This window comes from Eutrigla gurnardus (genome assembly GCF_963514095.1).
Source record: "Eutrigla gurnardus genome assembly, chromosome: 7".
Classification (NCBI taxonomy): domain Eukaryota; kingdom Metazoa; phylum Chordata; class Actinopteri; order Perciformes; family Triglidae; genus Eutrigla; species Eutrigla gurnardus.
In genome coordinates this window covers 29,559,607-29,585,157 of record NC_139921.1, presented here as the reverse complement: position 1 = coordinate 29,585,157, position 25,551 = coordinate 29,559,607, and the positions used below count along the sequence as shown (strand labels likewise).

General features: G+C 43.3%; 1 protein-coding gene across 1 annotated transcript; it reads right to left on the bottom strand.

The window, feature by feature from the left end:
- Positions 1-441: 441 nt before the first annotated feature.
- On the bottom strand, positions 442-22,098 carry esr2b (estrogen receptor 2b). Its single transcript, XM_084013524.1, has 10 exons — positions 21,859-22,098; positions 13,300-13,799; positions 11,819-12,024; positions 11,200-11,316; positions 9,971-10,318; positions 8,518-8,656; positions 5,854-5,987; positions 3,568-3,751; positions 2,910-3,245; positions 442-2,313 (listed from the first exon to the last, which is right to left on the bottom strand). The coding sequence occupies exons 2-10, from the start codon at positions 13,716-13,718 to the stop codon at positions 2,217-2,219; spliced, it is 1,980 nt and encodes a 659-aa protein (XP_083869650.1). The 5' UTR covers positions 13,719-13,799; positions 21,859-22,098; the 3' UTR covers positions 442-2,216.
- Positions 22,099-25,551: the final 3,453 nt, after the last annotated feature.

Genomic DNA, 25,551 nt, shown 5'->3' with positions numbered 1-25,551 from the left:
TCGACATGCTATATAATGACTTTTTTCGACATGCTATACTATGACTTTTTTCGACATGCTATACTATGACTTTTTTCGACATACTATGACTTTTTTCGACATGCTATACTATGACTTTTTTCGACATACTATGACTTTTTTCGACATGCTATACTATGACTTTTTTCGACATACTATGACTTTTTTCGACATACTATACTACGAGTTTTTTCGACATGCTATACTTTGACTTTTTCGACATACTATGACTTTTTTCCACATACTATGACTTTTTTCCACATACTATACTATGACTTTTTTCCACACACGTATAACGAAAAATTCAACTCTCCGGTTCTCCTCGCGGCTGTAAAAACAAAACCGTTAACTGCGAGAAACCCAGGGTTTCAAACCTATCTGATACGTCTCGTCACACTCGGCAGAACAGAAACAACAACAAAATAGTGTAAAGTTTGTTTTATTTTGTGAACTCTTATTTGAGGGATGTACTGACAATAACCTGCCATGATGTGTCGCTGCGTCGCCAGGTTACAGAAAGACCCGTCTAACAGCTGAGAGGTGCGACAGGCAAAAAGACCTCATATGAAGGTTTGGATGAGTTATATGTTGCATGCATGTACAAGCTGCAGACATTAGCAGAGAAAACGACAGCGAATATGCATCAGTGTTGAGCAGGAGGACGGAGTCGGCACGAAGGCTGAATTTACATCGGCAGGAAAAAGGCCTCCGTGATGCGTTTGGGGTCTCGAAATGACTGAAAGCTGAATACAGTTACTTGGTTAAATAAGGCTAACATTTCTGTAGAAGCAAGACTGAGCCGAGACCAGATACAAAAATGCATATTTTCCTTTAGTTTAGGTGCAGGATCTTTGTGGACGTGCTTTAATTAGAAACTCATGCCATTTTAAATTGATTCCAAAATAATGTTTTTAATTCAACTTTACATTGTGGGGAAAAACCTCAATGGGGTTGTGTTTCAAAATAATTGAAAATGTACTTAAATAAAATATAGACTTTAAAAAAAAAAAGTTCAGGAAAAAGTATTTTCAACCTGTTATGTATATTAAAAAGTAATATATTGTAAATTTGGAAGGTTAGCTTGTATTAGCATGTTAGCTTTAGTCCAGAAGTACAGCTTAAGCTAACAAGAATTCTTCAGTATTACAGGTCATAAACTTAAATGTATTAATTTATCTATGAATGCAGCAACTTGAACAGGACTTTGTTTGTTTTTTGTCTTTTGCGAGAGTATGCTAACATGTAAACATACTACTGTTTAGCATGTCTTAAAACGCATAGTTAGCATGGTGCTATGCTAATATTTGGTATGTTAGCTTTCATCTTTAAGTTCGGGTAAGGCAAAAAGTAATTCAGTGTTTTAATTCTGAAGTCCAAAATCTACTTCTACGCTCAAATCTATACAAATGTGTTTTTTTGGGGGGGCTAGGATAAAAACTCATCTCTTACCACTGACTGCCGTACAAAGTTTATTTTCCGACATAATGTGGGAAAGCAGAAGGGGAGGGACTTTGCCTCTCCATACACTAGAAAGCTACCATGTTAAGGAAATAATGCACAGTTTGAAAGCAGATACCTAACTTTGACTCAGCTTTGAAGAGGCGATCCGATATATCGGAGAGTAAATCCAGCCTTAGTCTCACCAGACAAGCAGAGAAGAAAGCTTACGTTAACAGTCATTTTGTTAAAAAGGCCACAAACCCGATGCTTCTCGTCTCCATGGAAACAAGTTTGTATAAAGAGAGTAGAAAAAAAAAACCTGGACGAACAGGCGGCGAGTAAAATACCAAAGTACAGAGTAGTAGTGAAGAAGAAAACCACCGGTGATGAAGTTTTAAAGCTACATGATGGATGTGAACTGTGACCACATGCACCGTTGTTACACTAAAAAAGGTGAAAAAAAAGTACTGTATATTAAAAAAAGAGCTCAAACTGACTGGCAGAGGTTCAGCGGTGTTAAACAGCCGCCGTAGTGCACTTTCACAAGAATACTTAACGCACACCAAATATACATTCCATCACAAATGTTTTTTTTTCTTTCATTTTTTAAAATACATTTTAACAAGAAAAAAAAATACCTCACAACAGCACTTCCTGCGTGTTTTAATATTTTTTTGTTGTCGTTTCCATTTTCTCGGTCTTTGGGGGGGGCGGGGTTCGACGGGGTTCGAGTCCCAGTTAGTCTCTTCTAGACCCCGTCACCCCTCTAAGGACGTTTCCATGACACCTCGACTGGCGATGATGTAATTGGTCGGCTCCACCGTGTCCAGCGACCACGGCTCCGGATGAATGTAACTGTGATGAAGGTTTGAGTTATGATTCATTCAGGACCAGATCAGCACACAGAACAGGAAGCACTTGAAACGCCAAAATAAAGCATCACATGTTTATTCTTCTCGTTTCCTAACACTTTTGTGACTTTCGTGATCGGATACGCCAGATCACAACTCAAAGACGTTTATTCACCGGTAAAACGGTGAATAAACACTTTTAATTGCCTACTAACTCTTCACAATAAAAGCCTGATATTTCTGCTGCTTCCCTGCAGTATTTAGTAGAACAGTTTTATTAAACAGCCGCAATCCAAAAAATGTAAAACATTTTTATGAGCTTTTATTTTGAAGCAGTACTTTAACAGAACTCAGTCAGCTGGACTCCAGCCAGTTTTCCTCCTGTACAAGTGGGGAAGACAGCTTAGCCCATAGCTCAATGAGATCCAGACTCAATGTGAGCCAGACCACCTCGACATGTGGTCTGGCTGATCTCAGTACAGACTTGACTATTAATGCGTTCTGGCACGATCGGGTGACAAAAGTCGCAAACGAGGCTAATAAACACAAGTATAATAAAGTTTCATTCTGAATGAACTAAAAGGATTTTCTGAGACTTACTCGTTGCCGTCCATGTGAGACGCCACCAGACTCTGAAACGGCGGCGGGGACCGGAGCTGCAGAGCCTGCAGGTGTCCGTCCAGCGCCGCGGCCTCGCCGGGTCCACGTGGAGGCCCGTTTGGTTGGCAGGTCTGCTGCTCCGAGCCCGGCGGCGGGTGAGACGGGTGTTGGGGGAACTGCTGCTGGTCGGCGTACGTGTCGGAGGTCGGCGAGGACGAGGATTGGCAGCCGCTGCTGCTGCTGGACGTGTTGCCGTCCAGCATCTCCAGGAGGAGGTCGTAGACCAGAACCACGTTCTTCCTCTTCATGGTGGACAGGTGGTCCATGCCTTTGTTGCTGCGGAGGGAGGGAAGAGACCATCAATGAATCACGGCGCTTGTGTTGGTTGCTTCCAGCTTTTATTTAGTATCACAAGGAAGATCTGTAGCATCAATAGTATCTTTTTATGATCATGCTGAGAATATTTAAACAAGATGAGGTTTTAAAAAAAGTGTCAAATATTTCAAATCTTTTATTGGATTTTTAAAGATCTGTCCATCATTGGACTGTAAAGTCAATCAAAGTTAATTAAATGAGTGCCTGTATGTGAATATGAAGGCCACAGACATAAAGATGGCTGGCATTTCACAGTGTTTCCCGGTTGTCTGGGTTTCCGTACCTGACGTGGCGGATGTGGGAGAGCAGCATGGTGAGGTGTCCGAGGCGAAGCGTCTGTTGCTGGGTGGACAGGCCCAGTTTGGAGATGGACCAGACCAGAGCATCGATCACCGAGTCCAGCAGACGCAGCAGCTTGTTCCTGCTCTCCAGCTGCTCGGCCGTCTGCGGGGAGCAGTTACACAGATCTGCAACACGCAGCACAGCCACATTTAACCACTCCATCTTTACTTATTAGGCTTTTATTCAGCGTTAGTATATCATCAGTTATATGGAGGCCACTAGGGCTGCTGTATTCAAGACCAAAGGTCAAATAAGGTGTTAAAATGACAAAAAAACAATAGTTTATGCAAGTATCGTCTCTTTAAAAACATATATTTAAACATCTTGGTGCGGCGTGGTAATAACGTGGTAATAACGTGGTAATAACGTTACTACGGTAGTTTCAGCTGGGAGATGTGTTTGAGCGTCAGAAAACAAACTTCATTCAAGCAGAAACAATAAAACTCACACAAACAAATTTGGTCAAAATAAACCCTTAATTCATCTTAGTTAAATCTGAAATTGTGCCAGGTCAACATACTATTTGTACCCATTCTCTCCTCATGGAGCAGCCTTTACATTTCTTTTGTTCTCAGACACAAATAACAAGAATCAGAGTTATTCAGTGGCAAAAACGACTACGTTTAGTGGACGTACATTGATGGTGATCGGTTGGCTCGAGTACCCTGAATACTGGAGCAATTCAGAAAAAATTGCTGTCTCCATTAGTCAAACATGGGAAAATGATGGGTGAAAAATACAGAAGCTCCCGTTTAAAATGGAGCTTACTGCCATCTGTATATAGTAGATGTGAACCCCCAACCCATGTCCACGTTTACAGCCGAGTCACTTCAATCAAACAGGTCCCCTCATCTGATGGGCATCCCAGACGAAAGGGAAGAGGAGGAAGCTGTAGATCATCCTGTTCACCCAACAACGGAGGACAGGCTGAGCAGATGAGCCGCAACAATCTGTCCAGATACATAAATCCAAATGTTCCCTTTAACTTCCACAGAATCCGTTTCACAATCTGTTCCTTATTTCTTTTCACGCCAGCTGCAGTGCAGCAGAGTCAACAGGGGGAAGGCAGTCTGGCAAAGGGGGAGAAACTTTATTAAACTGTGCGAGGACAGGCAGAGAGGTCGCTCACCTCCATGAAACCTGTACGGTGGCTGCTGGGTAAAAAAAGGGGGGGTGTGAGGACGCTGTGACCGCTGGGAAACACATGAAAAGGTTAAAAAACAAAAGCTGAGTTGCAATAAAGTCCATTATCACGGGGTCACTTCATCCAAAACTCCACTTCAAACAAGCTGAAAGTCCTGTGGGAGGTTTTACAGCGGACGCCACCAACGAGCAACACAATGAGCAACTTATTGAGACCATCTGGGAGAAATACAGTATATCGTAGTACATTCCCAATGCATGTCAGAGCAACTGACTCCACCACTAAGCGGTATGCAAATGAATGTGTCTAGATCAATCAGCAGGTAAGCCCCGCCCCCTAAAGCATCCCCTGCTTTCTGGTCTGGTGGACTCTAAATGGACCATAATGTACTAAATGAACATCATGCTGGATTGAAGAAGACTTGAAACTAGAGATTGAGACCATAAACTCATGTTTACAATGTTTACTGAGATAATACATCAAGAGAGAAGTAGGACCATTTTCTCATAGACTTCTATACAACCAGAGAGGAGTCGCCCCCTGGTGGCCAGCAGAGAGAAGTAGGACCATTTTCTCATAGACTTCTATACAACCAGAGAGGAGTCGCCCCCTGGTGGCCAGCAGAGAGAAGTAGGACCATTTTCTCATAGACTTCTATACAACCAGAGAGGAGTCGCCCCCTGGTGGCCAGCAGAGAGAAGTAGGACCATTTTCTCATAGACTTCTATACAACCAGAGAGGAGTCGCCCCCTGGTGGCCAGCAGAGAGAAGTAGGACCATTTTCTCATAGACTTCTATACAACCAGAGAGGAGTCGCCCCCTGGTGGCCAGCAGAGAGAAGTAGGACCATTTTCTCATAGACTTCTATACAACCAGAGAGGAGTCGCCCCCTGGTGGCCAGCAGAGAGAAGTAGGACCATTTTCTCATAGACTTCTATACAAGCAGAGAGGAGTCGCCCCCTGGTGGCCAGCAGAGGGAATCACAGTTTGAAGGTTGCCGTCTGGCACAAACTGGTCCCGGTTATAGAACCAAATAGACAGATCGAACAGCCACTGAATAAATAAAGTGAAATGAAAACTCACTGGAGTTGAGGAGGATCATTGCCTTCAGGCAGACGTACTCTTCCCTCTGTAGCTTCAGCTCACGAAACCGAGATGTGGCTGCCAGCAGCATGTCGAATATCTCCATGATGCCCTCCACACACTGTCCCTCCTCCCTACAGACACACAGAGGAGGTGCAAGAGTATGAATGGTGGAAAAAACCTCCCCCTTTATCAGTACTAAAATCATCAAATCACACATTTTTGTGCAGAGAATGCTCCGTCAAACGGTCGTTTCGGTTCCTGATTTAAATAAGAATTGTATGACTTCTACAGTACATTACATCCTCCTTCATCTGTCAGATATTAGTGGTGGGAATCGTCACCTCACGATTCAATCTACGATTCAGAGGCTCACAATTCGATTAGTATTAAGCGATTCGATGCATCTCTATTTTGGATTTAGATTTAGATTTTTCGTTCAAACATTTCAACCAATTTTTATTTCTATGATACAGTTGATGTGCTGCCTTATATAAAATGTGGAAAGATTGCCCCACAAATATATAGTTTTTTTTTTTTAACAATGCTATGAATCGATTATTTCTCTATCAGATATTATTATTTCCTTTCAACTCTCTCTCTCTTTATTGACCATGACCACAGTGAGACCAGGGTTGAGTTCAGGATCACCACTAGAATCAAAGCATCTGAAGCCACACCCGGACCAACAAAACTAACTGACAGCGTGAACCGCAGTGATTTGCTGCCGCCGCGTTACAAATGTGACGTGTGAGAAAAAGCAACGCCGCCAATTAAGTGAAATAGTGATGGTAAAATGTAAAATGAGAAAAAAACAAGCTCCGGTTGAATGAGTGCATGGATTAGCATCCAGGATGTTTTGCTGTGCTGTCCAAGGAGAAAAGGCTACCAGAGGCTAACGGGGGACCTCTCAACGGAGAAAAATAAGGCTGTGTTATGGAAACACGCCAAGGTTAACCTAAGCCTATAGTGATGGTTTCCGTGGTAGTGGGAGAAGAAAGGTCAAACACCAAACTCATCCCACCAGGCGAGGAAGGAAGACTCAAATCCCAACGAGAAAAGCAAGAAAAAAGCATAATATTAGTTCATATGCAAGCTTTCCATTAGAGGCAAGAACCAAAACAAATCCCACACTAAAAACATCAAAACCAACAATTATCTCACACGTATTACGAGGAAATCAAAGCCTGGCGTATCTTCTTCCTTCCTGTCCAAAAAACATTGAAACACATCAACGATCCACACTGTTGCACCGGCTGACATCTCCCTTCATTACAACGAACACACACTGTAATTTGCTTTGAGTCAATACAGCGTCCTGCTGCTACTCAATAAAAAGCACCAAATGTGGATTAATCCGCCACTGAAAATAGTCCCCAATAAATGCTCCTTTTTCATCCCGTCTGAACGACGTTAGCTGAAACCTTCAGCGTCCAGCAGGTGTAGTAAATGACTGATATTTATTTAAAAAAATAAAAAAGAATCAACAAAAACACCAACAATGTGTTAGCTCCTTCCTCAATAATTTGTCGAACTTCCTGTCTGAGGCTCTCTGCTCCAAGGCCACACTAACAAAGTGCCTTATCTTTGCTTGTAGACACACGATTCGTTCATATGCAAAAATGACCCGACAACAGCGCCAGCCAATGATCTCGGAGCGTGACTTCCTGTGTTCATTCTGCTGCACTTTGAACAGCAGAAAGAACGCGCCACTTTCAACGTTTTCATTCACCGCTGCTACCGCTCACACATTACAGGATTAAGTGTCCTATGTTTGATAAGGAAACCCAGACTGCTGGCCGCCTAATTAAAGCATGTTTACCAGCGAACCGGAGCGCCAGAAAGAGTCAACTGCTGTTTGGCTGAAGTTGAAGGTCAGCGCTGGAAGGGAACAGTGAACGAAAAGAGATTTTTTTGGCCAGAAAACGAGCCTGCTGTCCAGAAAGATAGAGATATATCTGCAGCGAGGGTTTTTTGCTGATATCTGTGCCGTTTCAAGGTCTCAGCGAACTCCCTGTTTTTTTGTGTGTGTGTGTGTGATGTCAACTCATTAGAGTATAACAATGTGGGTTTAAGATTACACTGTAACCACCGTCACTGTTTTGGCAAACAAGGTGGGCGGCTGAACTCGAGACTCGCATACAGAAATAGCAGTTCAAGTAATATTAAATCTCAAATGGAGGCTGCAGCCTTTCATTTATCTGAAGGGAATACAAATGAGACAAAATCTTATTATGGAGAGTTAATTTCAGATTTCCAACACAGCGGTGTGTGGAAATATATATTAACATCCTTGAATTAAGCAAAAAAAGTACAATTAATTAATGTGAAACGTAAAAGTGATCATTTTAGCAGCAGAGAGGCGATTCTACCTTGTTCCAGGTTAAGCAGCTGTTAAATGAGCTTGTTTTGCAGATGTTTCACAATAAAAGCATTCCTGGAAAGCGAAGTGTTGAATTAAATCGAGGATCCAATAATATTTTTGAGAATATATGGTATATTTTTCTAAAAGCAAGACAAGTGAAATAACATATTTAACACAAAAAGCTGGGATGTGGAAGAAGACAAAAGAGTCCCACAAACACATTACCCAAGGATGTGAACTTTAAAAAAGTCTTTACAAATCAGCTAAAAAAAAGAATAAAAGTTGCCAGACTTGCTCACCTGTTGAGTTTGAAGTCGGGAGAGAAAATGAGTTTCCCCGGATGATCCACGGACCTCCACATCAGGCCCAACATCAGGATCTCCAGCCAGCAGCACTTCAGCAGGTGGATCTGGTCCGCTAGACTCAGCTCTACGAAGCCTGAGGACGGAGAGAGACGACTCGCTTTAGACCATCAACAGAGAAAAAGATGATTTCAATCTGGCAGCAAGGCATATCGATGGATAGTCACATGGTCTGTTGTTTATTCCTGGGTTTAAAGGCTGCTTTTAGGGATGGATATACGGCTTATTGATACAACTATAATATAAAGTGCAATTATATTGTTTGTTTATAGCGTCTATATTTATTGCATGTTTATACTGCTGATTATCCATGGCTGATTGTGTATAATATAGTTGCGTCATTCCCGAAAATCGGCCGCGTGACGTCATCGTTAGAGGAGGCGAAATTTTATTTTACCACCATATGTGAATGTATGTGTACATTTTTTTTAATTTATGAACTGAATTGACTGAATGTTTGTAAATTGAATTTTAAATAAAGTTTTAAAAAAAGCTATTTCAATTGGAGTTTGATGTGAATAAACCTTTAGATCTTTAATGAAACAGACAATGCACACTCCTTTTCACTGTCTGAGAATAAATAAAAGAAAAATAAAAGGAATATGATCTTCATTTTATTTATTTTCACTGGGAGAAGAAGAGCAAAGGGAAACATAACGGTGGAAAGTGGAGACAGAGAATCAGGGAAAAGAAATAAAATGCACTAATCGTAGCCTACACGTCCATCCATCCATCCATTTTCTACCGCTTATCCTGTATTTAGGGTCACGGGGGGGGGGGGGGGGGAGCCAGCTGTCATTGGGCGAATGTAGCCTACACGTCAAGAGGTAAAATAAAAAATAAGAGTTGATTAAATTCTACATTTGTTTTCTGTTCATCCACGCCGCCATTATCTCATGTATTTGTTGATTTGACTGACTGAGTGTCGGGTGGAAGACGTGCTCACTGTGGCCTCGGCTTTGTTTTTACTTCATTAGCCTGATTTCTGCTCACTGTTGATGGTGACGAAGACAACTTCCACTGACTGGGAATCAGTGAACCCTGATGTTTACACTGACCTTAACCTTGAAGTGGCTCTTTTAAAAATGCCTCCAGTCTTATTTGATTTTATATAAACTGAAATGTGATGAAAAGCTCCTTAAAAGCCAAGTTTACAACAAGAGTAAGACCATCTTCAAAATAATATAAAAACGAAGGAGACGAAGAAGGACCACATTTTTAGAGAATGTAGAAAGTAGAAAACAAAACATTACAATTAATGTGCAAAGTAATTTAATATTTTATGTGAATGCATGTGTGAAGGAATTTCCCATCTAAAACAGGACTAAAGTTAGATTTTCTCTGTGAAAATGACTCATATGAAGCCTGGCTTTGACGGTGGGGATCTTACCGGGGATCTTTTTGGCCCAGCTGATCATGAGGACCAGCTCCTTGTCTGCCAGGTTGGTGAGGGACATCATCATGCTGGCCTCGGTGAAGGGCTTCTTCAGGTCCTCCATGAGGTAGATCTCGGGAGGCTCCGCCTCCATGATGCGGGAGATGAACTCCTCCGAGCTCATGGCCGAGTTGTGCTTGGTGTGAGGGAGCGCAGTGAGCGGGGCGAACGGGGCCTCCAGGTAGAGGTGCCGCGGGGCCCGAGGACCCAGCCGGACCAGACTCCGGCCCGCGGGATCCCGGGTCTGCAGTCCACCGCGGCGGTGTCGGGCGCCCCGATAGCTGCAGCGTTCACGCCTCACACCTGGAGACAAAGGGACCGCCTGTCACATGACCTGTGATGTCACTTTGTACGTTTTTTGTGTTCCAAAGTGGGAAAAACAAATGTAATAGCACAGAATATCGGCTTCAAAACAAGAAGAATAAAGCTAAATCCACCATCAGAACCGCTGAGTCGGCCTTCTGGGTGGCTAAAGAAGGCCGGAGGCTTTTGTAAACACAAAAGCTCCTCATCCCTTCATTCAAGCCTGTTCTCACTGAGAATAAGTGGTTCCCAGCGCTGCTGCAGTGAAACCAGCTGGGGTCAGACCAGATCCACAGAGAGTCCAGTACGTCACCACAGAAAATATGACTGAATACGACAAAGCACCTATTTCTTATTAATATTAATGGTAAAAACCTCCAACAATACCAGTGTTTAAACTTTTAAAATGTTTACTTTTGTTTGTGTTCTGAGTTGTTTTTAAAGCAGCAATTGTAATTTTTGCATCACCTTATCATTATGAAATAAATGCTGATTGCATTTTAATAGCTATAAAATAAAGACACCATTTCACTGTGAAATTATGTCTGTCACCAGATATGATTACAGGAAAATGAATGCTGCAGCTCGATTGATTATTTCTTTGATTAATCAGACACTAAATACTTTTTGCTTTATTATTGAAGAGCATCCAACACAAGGAGCGACAGAAAGGTTTTTCACAGATACTGTCCCTTTAAGACTCCTGGAGTTGTAAAAGCTTGAATTACTATGACATCTTATAAGCATACAGTAAACACACAGAATTGAAGTGATTCCCATCATGAGCTCACAACTCTCTTTACATTTTCACATTCGGTGCTTGAACTCGTTTTGCTGCTGTAAAACGACAAAAGCATGAAAGACGGCGATTAAACACCTACCGCACTTCATCATGCCTACTTCGTAGCATTTGCGTAGGCGGCAGGCCTGGCAGCTTTTACGGCGGTTCTTGTCGATGGTGCATTGGTTTGTGGCCGGGCAGATGTAGTCGTTGTGACCTGAAAGCAGTTAAAAGGAAAGGAGTCACTTCGATGGACGAGCAGCGAAGAATAGATGGTGAGTCATCGTGAACAAGACATGACGTCGGTACTGTAGAAGAAAATGTGTTACCTCACAGTTTTATTCTTATCTCATCCTAATATTCCTTTCTCTTGTACTCATCAAATGTCCTGCTGCTCCTCTTTGGTTGTGGTTAACTGTTTGGTCTTTCCCCCTTCCTGAACCGAAACATCTTTACCTCACATTGATTGATCAAGGCCTGATGAATGGATCCTGTTGTGACATCGTGTAGAGAAACCCAGCTGCCCCGAGAGCACCACACCTTTGTCTTCCACTCATCACACCTTCCTCCTTGTTCTCTCTAACTCTGTATAACTCTGCCTAAACCCACTCTTGTCAGAAAGGATTCAATGGCAACGCTGTGACTTGCTTTTTCCACTGATTAAACCTCATCTGAACCAGCCACAGAATTGGACCTGAAGAGTTTTTCTTCCACAGTACCTTGAATGCTCCTCTTGAAGAACGCCTTGCAGCCCTCGCAGGACCACACGCCGTAGTGGTAGCCCGACGCGTAGTCGTGGCACACGGCGCAGAAGTGCATGTCGGCTTTCCCCCCCGCCGCCGCCGATGAACACAGGGAGGAGTTTCCGCCTTCCACGCAGTCCGCCGGTCTCTTCCCCGGCGGCTTGTTGCAGCCGATGATGGAGCTGCAGGAGGAAACGGGGACAACTCGACATCATTCAGTCTTCAAACAGCTATGATTTCACTGAAAAACGTCTTCACAGGCGCTTTTCAGTCAACTGGAAAACTGCATCAGAAAAGAAGAACCGCTGAAACATCCATCCATCGACTGGTACAGTAGCAAAGATAATCACTCCATATAGAGAATAACTAGAGAGATGAATCCTACATCAACTACTGTGGTGAGAGTAGATCCCTCCACTAGAATCAGTGTAAAAAGGCTGATGGAGGCTAAAAACCAGGGATGTCAACGATGTTAGCCAGGACTTATTTGACCTGCTTTATAGGTCAATTTCTGCGATATGTTTATAGGTCTTTATATCGTCTGGGCTTCTGCTTCATGGCCAGAACAAAAGTGATAAACATCAAAACAAGTGTTTTTTGTCTCTCAAACCAGAGTCTGCAATTTTTGGAACAGTGGAAAGACTCACTAAATTGGATTTATTAACTATATCGTCACTTCAACACGTTTGCAGCTTTGTGACAGAAAAAAGGTCTAGAAGCGATCGCTTCCACCCGGATGTCGTGTTTCACACCTGTCACTACTGTTTATTCTGCTCTATCAATAAAAATGTAGTATTATTCTTACAGAGTTATTCTGTGAATGAATGCAGATTGCAACTAAAGAAAGCCACACGTTATTGTGGGGTTTTTGCAGCCAGCCCACCTTAAGAGTCTGAGCCGAAGTTGTAGCTCAGTTCTTCTGGTCTTAATAGGACCTGTACATCTGTGTAAGTCAGTCGTAGCAATACAGTAATACTTTCTTTACGTATCAGCCTGACGATTCTACTGGACTCTGAAGAGTCCACCTTAAAAGCCAGCCCCCCTTACGAGGCCTGAGCTGAAGCTGTGGCTAACCACATTTAATCCTGATGATTTCTTACTACACTGGTGACTGCAACGCTGCCACAGTCTGATCAGAAACCTACAGCAAGAAGAAAATACTCACTTGTAAAGACATTAAAATACGTCTGTGAAGTGTTGCAATGAAGTAATCAGTCAAAAAGCCTGCAGCCAAACCACAACACATACTTGGACCATACAGTTATAAGTAGACTCCAATCCAAATACAATATCATATTTTATTTTTGCCGCAAAACATCTCAACGTTTACGACCACCGCGGGACCAAGACTCCAGAGGTCCATTTCAAGACGGAAGGTTTTGAATTTCTCACCATTTTCCGATCAAACTCAGCAACGTCTTTGTGTTTTACTGCTCTACGAGTGTGAGGGAACATACCTGTTGGGTTTGGTGTCCAGCCAGGGTGCGTTGGTGCCGGGTTCGTTGTAGACCAGAGGCTGAGGGCACCGCAGAGTCAGCGAGGGCATGTTGGGATGACCGTGGGGGGGCCAGAAGGACGACGGGCTGAGGGGGGCGCACAGAGACGACGGGCTCTCGGGGCCGGGCTGCCGGGCGTAGCCGAGCACCGACGGGCTGTAGAAGGTGAGGGGCCCGTGGCCGGTGTACTCGTGGCTACTGTCCGTGTAGGGGGAGGGGATGCAGACCGTGTGGACGTCCAGGCCCAGAGGGGGGCTGTACACCGCCGGCAGCGGACCCGGGGAGCAAGGCCTCTCCGAGGGTTTGCTGGAGTCCAGCTCCCTCAGCTGGAACAGAGGTGAGGGGTCGGCATCCAGCCCAGGGGGGGAGGAGGAGGCCATGACAGAGGGGGGGTCTACGAGTCACAGTGATGATGAATGTGATGATGCAGACGGCTCCTCTATTGCATCTTCTTCCAAGTCCTGGAAGGAGAGAAAAACTGTTACAGTCAAAACATGAAATCAGATTCTGCATCAGAAACACTCATCACTGATTGGCAGGTATTCCCAACAGTCTCAGCTGTACTCTTTTTATTTTCTGCTACTGATTAGCAAACGTTTGCATGCTTACACACATCTGAATTTAGCATCTAACAAGCAACGCTGTGCACGTTTAGCATGGCTGCAGACTCTTAAGGCCTGATTATGCTTCCGCGTAGTGATAACGCAACGGCAACGCAACGGCCACGCAGTTGCTTGGAGACCGTGATGGTTCTGCGTTGGGTTTACGTGTCGAAATGCAATTCAATGCCACACCGGGAAAGGGCGCTATGGTTTTTGTAAAGACTGACCGACCGACCGAGACTCTTGACGTATATCGTCGTAAGCTTTGTTTACTTTCCGGCTTTAAACGTCCACAATTTTTCAGAACTTGGTCTTTTATTTCTTTGTGCAAAAGCGAGAAGGTGCAAACAATAAAACGAGGTGCAAACAATAAAACGAGGTGAAAACAATAAAAGTAGCCTTTTAAAAGTTTAAATGGCGGTGTTTATGAGTGGAAACCGGATAGCGGTCTCCAGTGGATGTAGTTAGCGGACCAATCACAGCCAATGCCGCTGCGTTGGTGTTGCGTTGGTGTTGCGTCGCCTCGACGCGCATCTAGGATTTTTGGGAGGCACACGTCAGGCCCTTGCGTTGGACGTAAGGGGTCCGCAAGCCCCCTTGCGTTGTGTCGACGCGGAGGCATAATTCAGCCTTTACACTAAAACCACTCAATGTCTGACATTTTGTCAATTAAACTGACATGTGGTACAAAAAAAAAACATCTTTATTTATTTAAAATGCTCTGAATATAATTTAAATTAGTTTGATTTCTATTAGTAAACATGGTGGTTTTTGAGGACGTTCAGTTCAAAGAGCTTCATTTCTGGAGACGAAACACAGATTTTTATAAATACAGCAAACAAATTGTTATTATTTTTTCAGCAAAATGAATGCAAATATAGAAAACCAACAGGCCCTTTATTCATCTAGAAGAATTTAATTCACACTTAAAGCATGTAGATAAGCAGCAAACGTCACAGTGACTCAACTACGAAGTCAAACTGAACCGAACTTAAATTCATAATTGTTTCAATAAGTAGCTGTTATACACTAAAACAGAAAAGGAAGGCTAGCTTCCACATCCGGCATCTAGTTTTTTAGTCTTTTTTTTTTTGTTTGGTTATGTTTGATATAAATAAAATAAAAAAATAAAAATGACTGCATTCACTCATATTTACAAGCAGGAGATCGACTTAATCCTCAGACAGATTCCATCCTCATTGAAGCAGCGTGTAACAATCAATACGCAGCAGATAAATCCATATCACAAAACAAACTTGTCTTTGAGATTCTGAAACGTGGGAACCGTTAAGTATTAAGACGATGTTTGAAAGCTCAGATCTTGTCATTCTAAAGAGTTCGATATTAACTATCAGAGGGGATGCGGTGCCAAACGGCCGCTAGGTCAGTCACACAGGTCAGGTCAAAGCAGCCTCCGGCACAGCGATGCACCTCGTTACCTGCTCAGACTGCCTGATTCAGGGAACTTCAACGCTTTTCTACATAGAGAGATATAGAGATAGAGAAAACGCAGCCTCATTCACTTTATTTTGAAGGACACAATTGCAGTTTCCTACAAGTGGAGTGGACGTAGCGAGTCCCCCCCCGAAAAATAAATGTTTTAATCACATGGAATTACAGCTGGATTAACACAGAAGCTGTATTCTTGTTAATGTAGTTCACTGTGGGTTGTCCGTCTGTGTTGATGGTCAACATCACAGCTTGTACTGTAAACTATCATTAAAACAAGTTTCTATTTTCAGAGCGACTTCCTTGTAACGTGGAGACACTGTCAGTGACTTCATCAGAATAAAAAATAATAAAAACACAACCTCCAGAACCATTAAAAGCAGCAGTGTGTAATTACTTGACCACTAAAGAGAGCTTTTTTAACAATAACACATAAATCTTGTTAGAAACACCTTGAATGGAGGAACATTTAAAAGAATAATAATAATGTAAGCAACCTGAAGAAGACTCTGTCTGCTTGTTTGATGGAGTTTATTTTTATTAGCTAGATGAAGTTTCCAGCTGGTTTGAAGATTGTCCAGGTAACCAGGCCTTCACACCACAATCACCTCATATATTTTTGTGTCCACTCACACTCGTCATTCTGTGTTTACGTTAAATAAATCGGTTAAATCCCGATTATTGTTATTTTGTCCAAGAGAATTTTAACTCATCCGAGCTAAACAAACAGACTAGATCAAGGGTCATAAAACAAGCGACTACGCAGTCGAAAAAGGTAGATTCTCTGTCAGGAAATTCAACTATTAGTGATTAACCACAACATGCACAATAATAGAAAAATAAAACAAACAAACACTTGAACTCTCTTTTCAGACTTGGACACAAAATATTAAACAGGTTTAACAAACTTACTTTCTCGGGTGTGGCGAGCGACTCGATTGTTTGGCTTTTACCAAATGATTGCGTAAAAAAAAAGAAATTCTGTTTTGTCATGAGGTTGAGTGGAGGTTTGAGCTTTGGACAGACAGGTGTTCATGGCAGGATTCCATGGCAAAGCACCAGGCCGGTCGAGGGTCAAAGGACATTCATTCCTCTCATTCATTCACATGTTGCACTGATCTGCTCTTTGAATCAACAGGCTTCTACAAGCTACAGGGCTTCTGCTTTGTTGCTCTCTTTCTTTTCCTTTCTTTCTACATAAGGCTCACTTATTCTGGTGTAGATCACGTCTAATCATTTAACAAAAAAAATAGAGAAAAGTGCTTCGGATCATGACTGACAGACATTAAGGTGATTTGCCGATTTAAAACTAAACTAACTAAATAAGTGAAAAGGTATACAGCAGTGAAAAATTAACATCTGCACCTCCTTCGGGGGCAATTTGGGGGTTCAGTATCTTGCTCAAGGAAACTTTGGCTGGAGGGGGCCCGGATTCAAACTACCGGTCTTCCCGAGGACAACTCGCTCTACCTCTGAGCCACACTGTTGTGCAGTGCCCGTTCTCTCTGCTCATCAACTCAGAGGTCGGCTATAACGTCACATATATCCAGCATCCAGCAGCAAAAGTGACCTGCAGTATGCAGGCGACATGCTGGTGAAGCCCCACGATAAGTAAGTCATTATTTTCAGATACTACCGGCCTTGACACACCATTTTTTGTCCTATTAATTCTTGAAATGTATACAATTGTGAGCTGAATATCCCTGTTCTCATGATTTTCCAAATATTTCATAGACTAGACAAATAATAATAAAGAAATTATAAACTGATCAATCGATAATGACGCTAATGGCAAATTTCCCGACTGTGGGACTAATAAAGGATTATCTTATCTTATCTTAATTATTTTCCTGTAGCCCAAAACTCCACCGCCCCCACATCGAATTGAGTTTTGGCTTGAAGGAGATTTTTGTTATTATTTTATTTCCCACATTCTTTAATTTCATGATCCAGTGTATAGATTTTCAGATTATTTGCTGCTTAGAAACTTGGTTATATTATACATATATATTATAATATATATATATATATCCATCCATCCATTTTCTACCGCTTATCCTGTATTGAGGGTCACGGGGGGGCTGGAGCTGATCCCAGCTGTCATTGGGTGAAGGCAGGGTACACCCTGGACAGGACACCAGTCTATCGCAGGGCCAACATGTAGAGACAAACAACCATTCACACTCACATTCACACCTACGGACAATTTAGAGTAACCAATGAACCTATCCCCATCCTGCATGTCTTTGGACTGTGGGAGGAAGCCGGAGAACCCGGAGAGAACCCACGCTTACACGGGGAGAACATGCAAACTCCACACAGAAGGAGCCCGGGCCGACCCGGGGATCGAACCCGGGACCCTCTTACTGTGAGGCGACAGTGCTACCCACTACACCACCGTGCAGCTATATATATATATATATATATATATATATATATATATATAATTAAATTGTTCTGGACAGGAGCATGTATCAGAGCAAATACTTCAGTTATTTACACTTTCAGTTATATTTTTTTTGGGCTTCCATTTCAACATCCAGTCCAAATATGTTGTAATTAACTGGCACACATTCCATTGTGATTCATGAATGAACTCGGAAGACACTGCAAGAGTCCAGTGAAAGAGAGTCCATCTGAGAGCCTGTTCACACTGTAATAATGGGATTTCTCATAAAGGACGTTTCTGACCACACATGGAGCTTCAGGTCTGCCACCTTTAGCAGACAGACGATGAGGACAAAGTCCGTCTTTCCTCACCAACACAAATACATTTTGGTTGGAGTTGCACTTTAAAAAAAGAAAAAGAAAAAAAAACCCTTCAAATCCATTTCGACACAACAGGTTCCAGAGGGCAGCCGGGCGTTAACAAAAAGGAGGATTCGGGGAGAAAAAGTATGATGAGCGAGTTTTGCACGAAAACCAGAAAGGAACACGAATGAAAACACAATATGTTGTATTAAAAAAAACCTGTTTGTTTCTCATGTATATAAAGAGCTCCTCGGTCCGAGGCATCGGGCCAGCAGCACATACCGAAACACAAAGACCCCCACAAGCAAAACCATTAGCCCGGCCCCCGACTCAACTTCGATTCTCTGGGCCTCACAAAGCCCGACAAGGAGCTGCTGGAGGAGGAGAGTTGTGTTGAATCGGGGAGATGGACAGGCTACATGGGAGGCGGGTGGAGGAGGACGGAGCCCAGCAGCGAGAGGCTTCAGTCGACAGGCCGATTAGGACGTCGTGATTTGCCGTAATTGTACCCGTCACTGCTGCCTGGCTGCCAGACGGGTCTGTCTCGTCTCCTGTACTCCCAAACACACTCCAGGTCCTTAACGAGTCGTCTCCTCGGGAGACGCTAATTGGGTGTCTCGCCTTTTTACGTCAAAAAAGGGTAAAACGTTGGAGATTAAATGATGATATAAAAAGACCAAATTCAAATAGTTAAAAAACGGTGCAGAGTACAGTTTATTTCAGGCAAACTAACTGTGATCCACTACTCATTTCTAAAGAAGGGAGAATACTGGACGAGATGGAGACAAAGTTTAGCCCCGCCCCCCTGCTGCGCTGTCAGGGTTACCATGGAGCCCACACTGTCGCTAACTGCACTTCCTGTATAAATATCACGTTTTTGAAAAAAAAAAAAGAAAAGATTTTTAGAGAGAAGGGTCTATATAATTTCCTGTTAGCCAACATGATGAGTTTTTTTGTGGGCGGAGCCTAGGTGGAGGATGAATAATTCTCGCTGGCTAGCAACTTTTGTTGCCCCGTTTCCCTCAATATGAATTAAAACAGAACTAGCCGACCGATATCCAAACACAGTATATGAAATGTACGTATTAAAGATCTTTTAAAAATTGGAACATTTATGCACCAGGAATATTATTTCAGGCCTTTGTGTGAAGCAAACCGACCATTTTTCTATAAATAACTACAGCTCATTTCTCTACTTTATGTAAAATGATTCACTTTGTAAAAAAAAAAAAAGACATTTCATTCTATAACTAAATAAATATACATTTAATATAAATGACGAGGGGTGAGAGTTCATTGTAAAACAAACATGTTGGCAACATAAAAAGAAATGAATATAACACTTATTCTACCACCTCACCAAACTCCATTCTCAAATATAACAATTTACAGTTTCTTTAAATATTCATAAGTTTATTTTACAAATATTAATTATCATTCCTTTTTTCTAAATCCGCTCACATCACTTCCTGTGAACTCCTCAGAGAACAATGAGGGAAAAAACATCATCTCTGATCTGTTTTTAACTGAAAATATAGGAGGATATGAGCGATGAAGCATGAATGTAGAGGGAAACACCGGTGTCTGTACCTTGGATCGCATGTTGAAATGTTTCTGATGTTGCCTGCAGGTGAAGGAACGTCTTGGTTTCTCTGCTTTTAAGGCGGTAAAACACCGGCACCTGCTAACACTAGCGTTCCCTGCAGCCGGCACAAACGTGCATCACAGTCACAGTTTGAGCTGATCATTGTTTTCTCATATAGGCTCTACTTATGTGTGTTATTGCATTGTCCCGACTTTAAATAAACACACTCCCACTCCTTTGAATTAGAACCCTTTTTACAGTAAAGCAGGAATTAGAGAACGTTGATTCCTGAAACAATGAGCTGATAATCAAAGTGGAAGCTCTATTGAAGCCTTTTAAACATCCACATGTCTGTGTCACACATGTAAACCTACAGGAAGCAGCTGCGAGCCTCGTTCAATCATATTGACCAACGCAGCGTCGTGTGCAACTCTTCCATAAATCTTCTTTTTCCCCCCCGAGGTCTGAGATCATTACAGGTCTGTGGTAATCGGCTGCAACACCAGCTGAATAAGTAGAGAGACAACGCTCCGGAGATCGAACTCACGACACAGTGACCCGTTCTACCACCGCGGTAAATACACACCGTGGAGGAAGCGTCCTCCTCAGTCTTCAGGTCTCCATCGAGGAAGCTACAACAGAAGACAGGAGGGAATCGAACCCGCTCCACCCACTGGGCCTCCCTGCTCTCTGCTGCCTAACCTGCCTGGAAACACCCAATGGGGGGGGAGGAGGGGGGGCTGTGTTTTAGTTACACTCTGTACTCTGGTATCTGGGGTGATGGACGACCTGTGGACGAAGACGAGGTGGGGGAGGGATCTGGAATTGTTGAGCAGCGGCGAGCGAGCGTGACCTTGGCGAGGAGTTTTGGGCGCCGGGCCGGTGGAATGCTTTCTCAACACGGGGGTGAAACCCGGCGGACGGAAGGGGATGTGCCTTAAAAGTCCCAACTTCTTATTTCTGGTAACGGCAGGACTTCCCTCCAACCTCCCCTCCCCTCCTCGCCACGGACGCACACGTTTTTACTTTTACAACACGGAAACCTGTTGACAGCCGGAGAGACGATGACGGCACCGCAGGGAGCCGCCTCAAGGTCGGCGGGCTTCCATCCTCGCCGGAGCAGCAGATAGGCTCCGTTTTATTGATGTGATAACATAATCACCAGCGGTGTCAGAAGATTAGTGTGCAAACCAGCAGAAAAACAACTAAAAACTACAGTAATAATAAAGTGAGGAGGAGGGAGTTTTCTTTTAAAGCTCTGCAGACGTTCATCCCCCTAAGGAACCTAAAACTGAGCCCACAGATCGCACTGGATTGATTTATGCAGTTTGCAAACTTGTGTGCATCTTGGAGGCTGCAGGGAAATATATGATTTAGTGAAACTGTGAAAACTGCACCGAGATATTTCACATATTTAACATTTTGAAACGAATCCTGGATTATGTGTCTTTCCAATACATGCCGTCACTTATTGCAATAAAAACTGAAATATTTCCCCATTTTGCAGGTGGACGACCTGGATTCTGGACTCCTCTTTAGGACTCACAAGGTCTGGACTTTTCCTGAGGAAGATGCATCCATAGAATAAAAAGAGGTTCTGTGCAGAATCTCTGATGTTTGCACACAACTCCTGCATAATATGTGCAAATATCACGTCACAAATATGTAAATATGAACATCTTAAAATCTGCAGAGGATGAATTTGTTTCAGATTTAGACAAACTGGGACTTTCAGCATGTTTTTGTCATGCATTTTTAATCATAATAATTAATATTTTTCCCTCTTATTGGCTCTGGGAAATAAAAATGCAAACATTTTTGGATGATTTTTAAAGTATAGCTTACACGCACCTTCTCTGCAGTTAAATGTTCCTCCATGCTCTTAACCGTTTGCCCATTTTTACAGTCAGTCAATAACCAGCAGCGTCCTGTCAGACCACCAGGACCCAGACCACCAGGACCCAGACCACCAGGACCCAGAACACCAGGACCCAGACCACCAGGACCCAGCTTCATTCATTAGGGAGTTTGGCAACAACAGCCAAATGAGAAAAACAGGTGCATTTCTTCCTCCAAACTTGGTCTCTTCGTGTGAAAGTTAGAAACCGGATGATGTAGTTTAACGTCACCAACCTGTCGCCTGGTCCGGGAGATCAGAGGAGAAAAGCAGCTGCTGCTCGGGTTTCAGCGCCTCCGGATCCGCCGCTGCAGACAGGCAAGAAGGCAAATCAATAAATAACAAGAACCGCGACGCGTAAAAGTGAAACTAGGACCGGACAGCAGCAGCGCACGGACCGGCGCGTATTCCTCCGCGTTATTCGACCGAGAACGTGTCCGTTACTGGTGCGTCGTTAACATCTCTCTCTCTCCCCCTCTCTCTCTCTCTGCGCGTCTCCAAAAAGTGCCAGGTTTAAGGTTTGGCCGCTTTGGAGACGTCACTGGCCACGCCCCCTTTTCCTGGAGCGCTGCCTGCGCACGAAGATCAGAGATTTAGGCCTGTGAAGTTAAAACCGCGACCATCAAGTGCTGCGTTGTGATGTTTTCTTCATTAAGAGAAGGCATTTAATAATAATTCATAGTGATTAAAAAAACGGGGTTGTGATCAGACCCTGAACTTCCCCTGCATGTTCCTCCACTTCCAGTTAATGATTAAACCAAAACAACATGAGGCGAAGGGCCGAATAGCTCGAGCTGTTTCCAACATGTAGGTCCTCCTAAAGTCCTCCTTAGGTCCTCCACCGACATGTAGGTCCTCCTAAAGTCCTCCCAAAGTCCTCCACCGACATGTAGGTCCTCCTAAAGTCCTCCTTAGGTCCTCCACCGACATGTAGGTCCTCCTAAAGTCCTCCTCAAGTCCTCCACTGACATGTAGGTCCTCCTAAAGTCCTCCATCAACATGTAGGTCCTCCTGAAGTCCTCCGAAAGTCCTCCACGACATGTAGGTCCTCCTAAAGTCCTCAACCAACATGGTAGTCCTCATAAATTCCTCCTACACTCTAAAAAAATCATTCAGGGGACCTGTTACTACCACTTCATTAAATGTGGAAAAACTAGTTGGAACAACTTCATTCAACTTCGTGTTATTAATTCTACCAAGAATTTATTGCAGAAGAAAAGTGAATTCCCCCCAACTCAATTTAGTGTGTTGGTTTTATTTCATTAGAAGTTGTCATAACTTAAAAAAGATTGATGCAAACTGTTGTTGAGCCAAAGCATTTGTTTTTAGAGTGTAAAGTCCTTTTAAAACGGTCCCCCCACCAAACATGTATAGGTCCTCCTAAAACTGTTGAGAGTCTGGGGTCCCAGGTCCGCTGGGAATCTCCTAAAACTAGAAAACATGGTGATAAACACGGATGGTCGAGTCTACATTTAAAACAATCATCCTGCAACCCAAAATATATTAAAGTGATGCCAAGTACAAACATGAAATCAACGCTCTGAACTTGGTTGATACAAATAAAAACAGACCTGAGAGTCTAGTTCACCGTCGACCGCGGTGTTAATTATGACCCGACGGCCCACGGCGCTCATAAAAGCAGAGTTTTATCCGACCACAGGAAGCTGCTAGCGGGGGAGGCGCTGGCGTTTCCTCGGAGTCGGATATAGACGGGATTTAAACCGGAGACTCTGTCAGGAAGAAGTCTAATTGTTCAATCCTGTTTGGTGTGTCGACGGTGACCTTGAAGAGACAAGTTTCTTGGTTCCGCTAACACCGGATGTTTGCCGTTGCTATGACAACAAGTGAAAGCTACCGCAAGCATGTTAGCCCAACCGCCCCCAATCAATAAACACCCATAAGATGACAATTTGGCCCAAATAAATAAAACAATAACCATCAACAGCATCACCCTAAGGACCTTAACGATTTTACACGTTGTGATGTATTCATTCGGAAAATAAATGAACGTACATTCAAGGGAAGTTAGCTAGCCGGTTGTTAGCATCGTAGTAAACTTGCAAATGTGCAACTATTTTTCTCTGACTCTTGCCCCCCTCTCTCGGCTCCATTTTTTTGTCCGGCAGTGGCCCTAATACGCCGTCGTACATCCAGGCTTCGGCCACACAAAATGCATTAAAATAAAATAATCGGAAATCCCATTCCCTGCTGCTCCTCATGATTTAACACTTGTTGCTCTTTTGAGCATCTGTTCGGTCTAATATAACAGATTTATGTCCATTTTTGTGTTCATTTCCGTCTGCTTGGTTGTTCTCTCTTGTAAAGGTCGAGTTAAATGTAAACACGCCGTCTAGAGTTCTGCCGGTTTCAAGATATCTGCTGATTTTTAAACACATAATTTAATGAAGCACCGTCCTTATTTTCATCGCATGCTAACCAGCGGAGACATGATCAGAATAAACCTGAAGTCGATGATTATACGTTGTCTTACATGGCCTCTTTTTCATCCGACTTCCACGGCTGATTTATATATTTTCTCGCCGTGAGGTCGCCCCGCTTTACCTCAGCTGTCATCGACGTGCAGCCGAGGCAGTCGGCCGGCATTTCGGAGGTCGTACGGTCGCATATCTCACGGCTGAAATGAGAAGCAGATCACTTAACTGGGCTGAAACGCCACCTTAAAAGGGACAAAAGGGTAAGTTGGACTGATTTCTGCCCTTTCCTGCCAAAAGCCTGCTGTTAGACGTTGCCCTGTTATATAATGGAGGTGGAGAATATTTGGTAGAAACCAGCAATTAATCTTCTCCGCTCCTTCCCGTTGTGCCCTTTTAGCCCAGAAATACTTTGACATTCATTCGCTGTCAAAACAGGGTTAGAGTTGGGGTAAGGTTTGGATTTACAATAGCAAAGTTCAGTGGCGAGGGGGGAGGAGGCGTGGCCTAATGGCGGGAGTTGGAATGGATCTGACTTTCACCTCGGATCTCAGAGTTTGAGTCACAGAATTGCAATTAATGTTCACCTTTTTACATTTGATGTAAAAGCTCTAGCGGAGTAATGAGTTTCCCTCTGTGTGTGTTGTTGTCCGAAACTCCAAAAAGCTGTCCCTGTTCTGAATGCTGCTGTGAAAGCCGCTAACATTATGATGGAGGTGAATGTGTATTCAAACTGGCCTTCTGCTATGTAAAACCCAGCAATTACCCCGGTCCCAAACCTCGGTATCATCTGTGACGTCTCGCTCTCCAGATCTCCCAAGTGTTTAACTCCGTCCGTCCACGATGACGTTCAGCTCGAATGAAATAATCTCGCAGCAGCTGCGAGTTTGTTTTGAAGATAGTTGGAATAGTTTCATCGTGACGTAGAACGCAAACCATCAGCAGAAACAGGAAGAGGCCGAAAAGGAGGACGCAGCGAAGTGGGAAACAAACGGCGTTTTGATAGAAGCCGTATGTTTGCCTCCGATGACTCATTCATCCAGATTTATTTATTTATTTTTTGTTGTTGTTCAGTCCTTTAAAATACAGAATGCTTCGTTGTGATTCACTTTTTAAAAATCTGATACAATGCTATTTGCCGTACGATACAAGGCGGTGGACTATTTCCTTTCTGAATATATATATATATATATAAAAATACATATATACTGTATATATAAGAAATAAAGTCCTGAGTGAAGGGAGGAACTGTGTGTTCCCTCTTGTGTCCTCTCCTCTCCTTTAGCCTTTGCTCCAGTAGCACAGAGACCAGCGAGGGAGAGAGAGAGAGATAAATGTGTGTGTGTGTGTGGGAGGGCTGTGAACTTCAGTGTGTCTGTGTGTGTGTGTGTGTTCAGGACCAAGCGCAAATGCAAACTGATTCATTCCATTTTTCTGATTTTGTTTGTTGCCTTAATCGAGTCTAAATGAGTTTCATTGGTTTGGTTGGAGAGGGGG

What these genes read in the sequence shown, in the direction of transcription:
- esr2b (XM_084013524.1), bottom strand. Translation starts at nt 13,718, where the DNA reads ATGGCCTCCTCCTCCCCCCCTGGGCTGGATGCCGACCCCTCACCTCTG. An exon ending in CTGGACACCAAACCCAACAG is followed by an intron (nt 12,025 to 13,299) that starts GTATGTTCCCTC and finishes TTCCTCCTGCAG; the next exon opens with CTCCATCATCGGCTGCAACA. An exon ending in CTGGGCCAAAAAGATCCCCG is followed by an intron (nt 8,657 to 9,970) that starts GTAAGATCCCCA and finishes CTCCGTCCTCAG; the next exon opens with GCTTCGTAGAGCTGAGTCTA.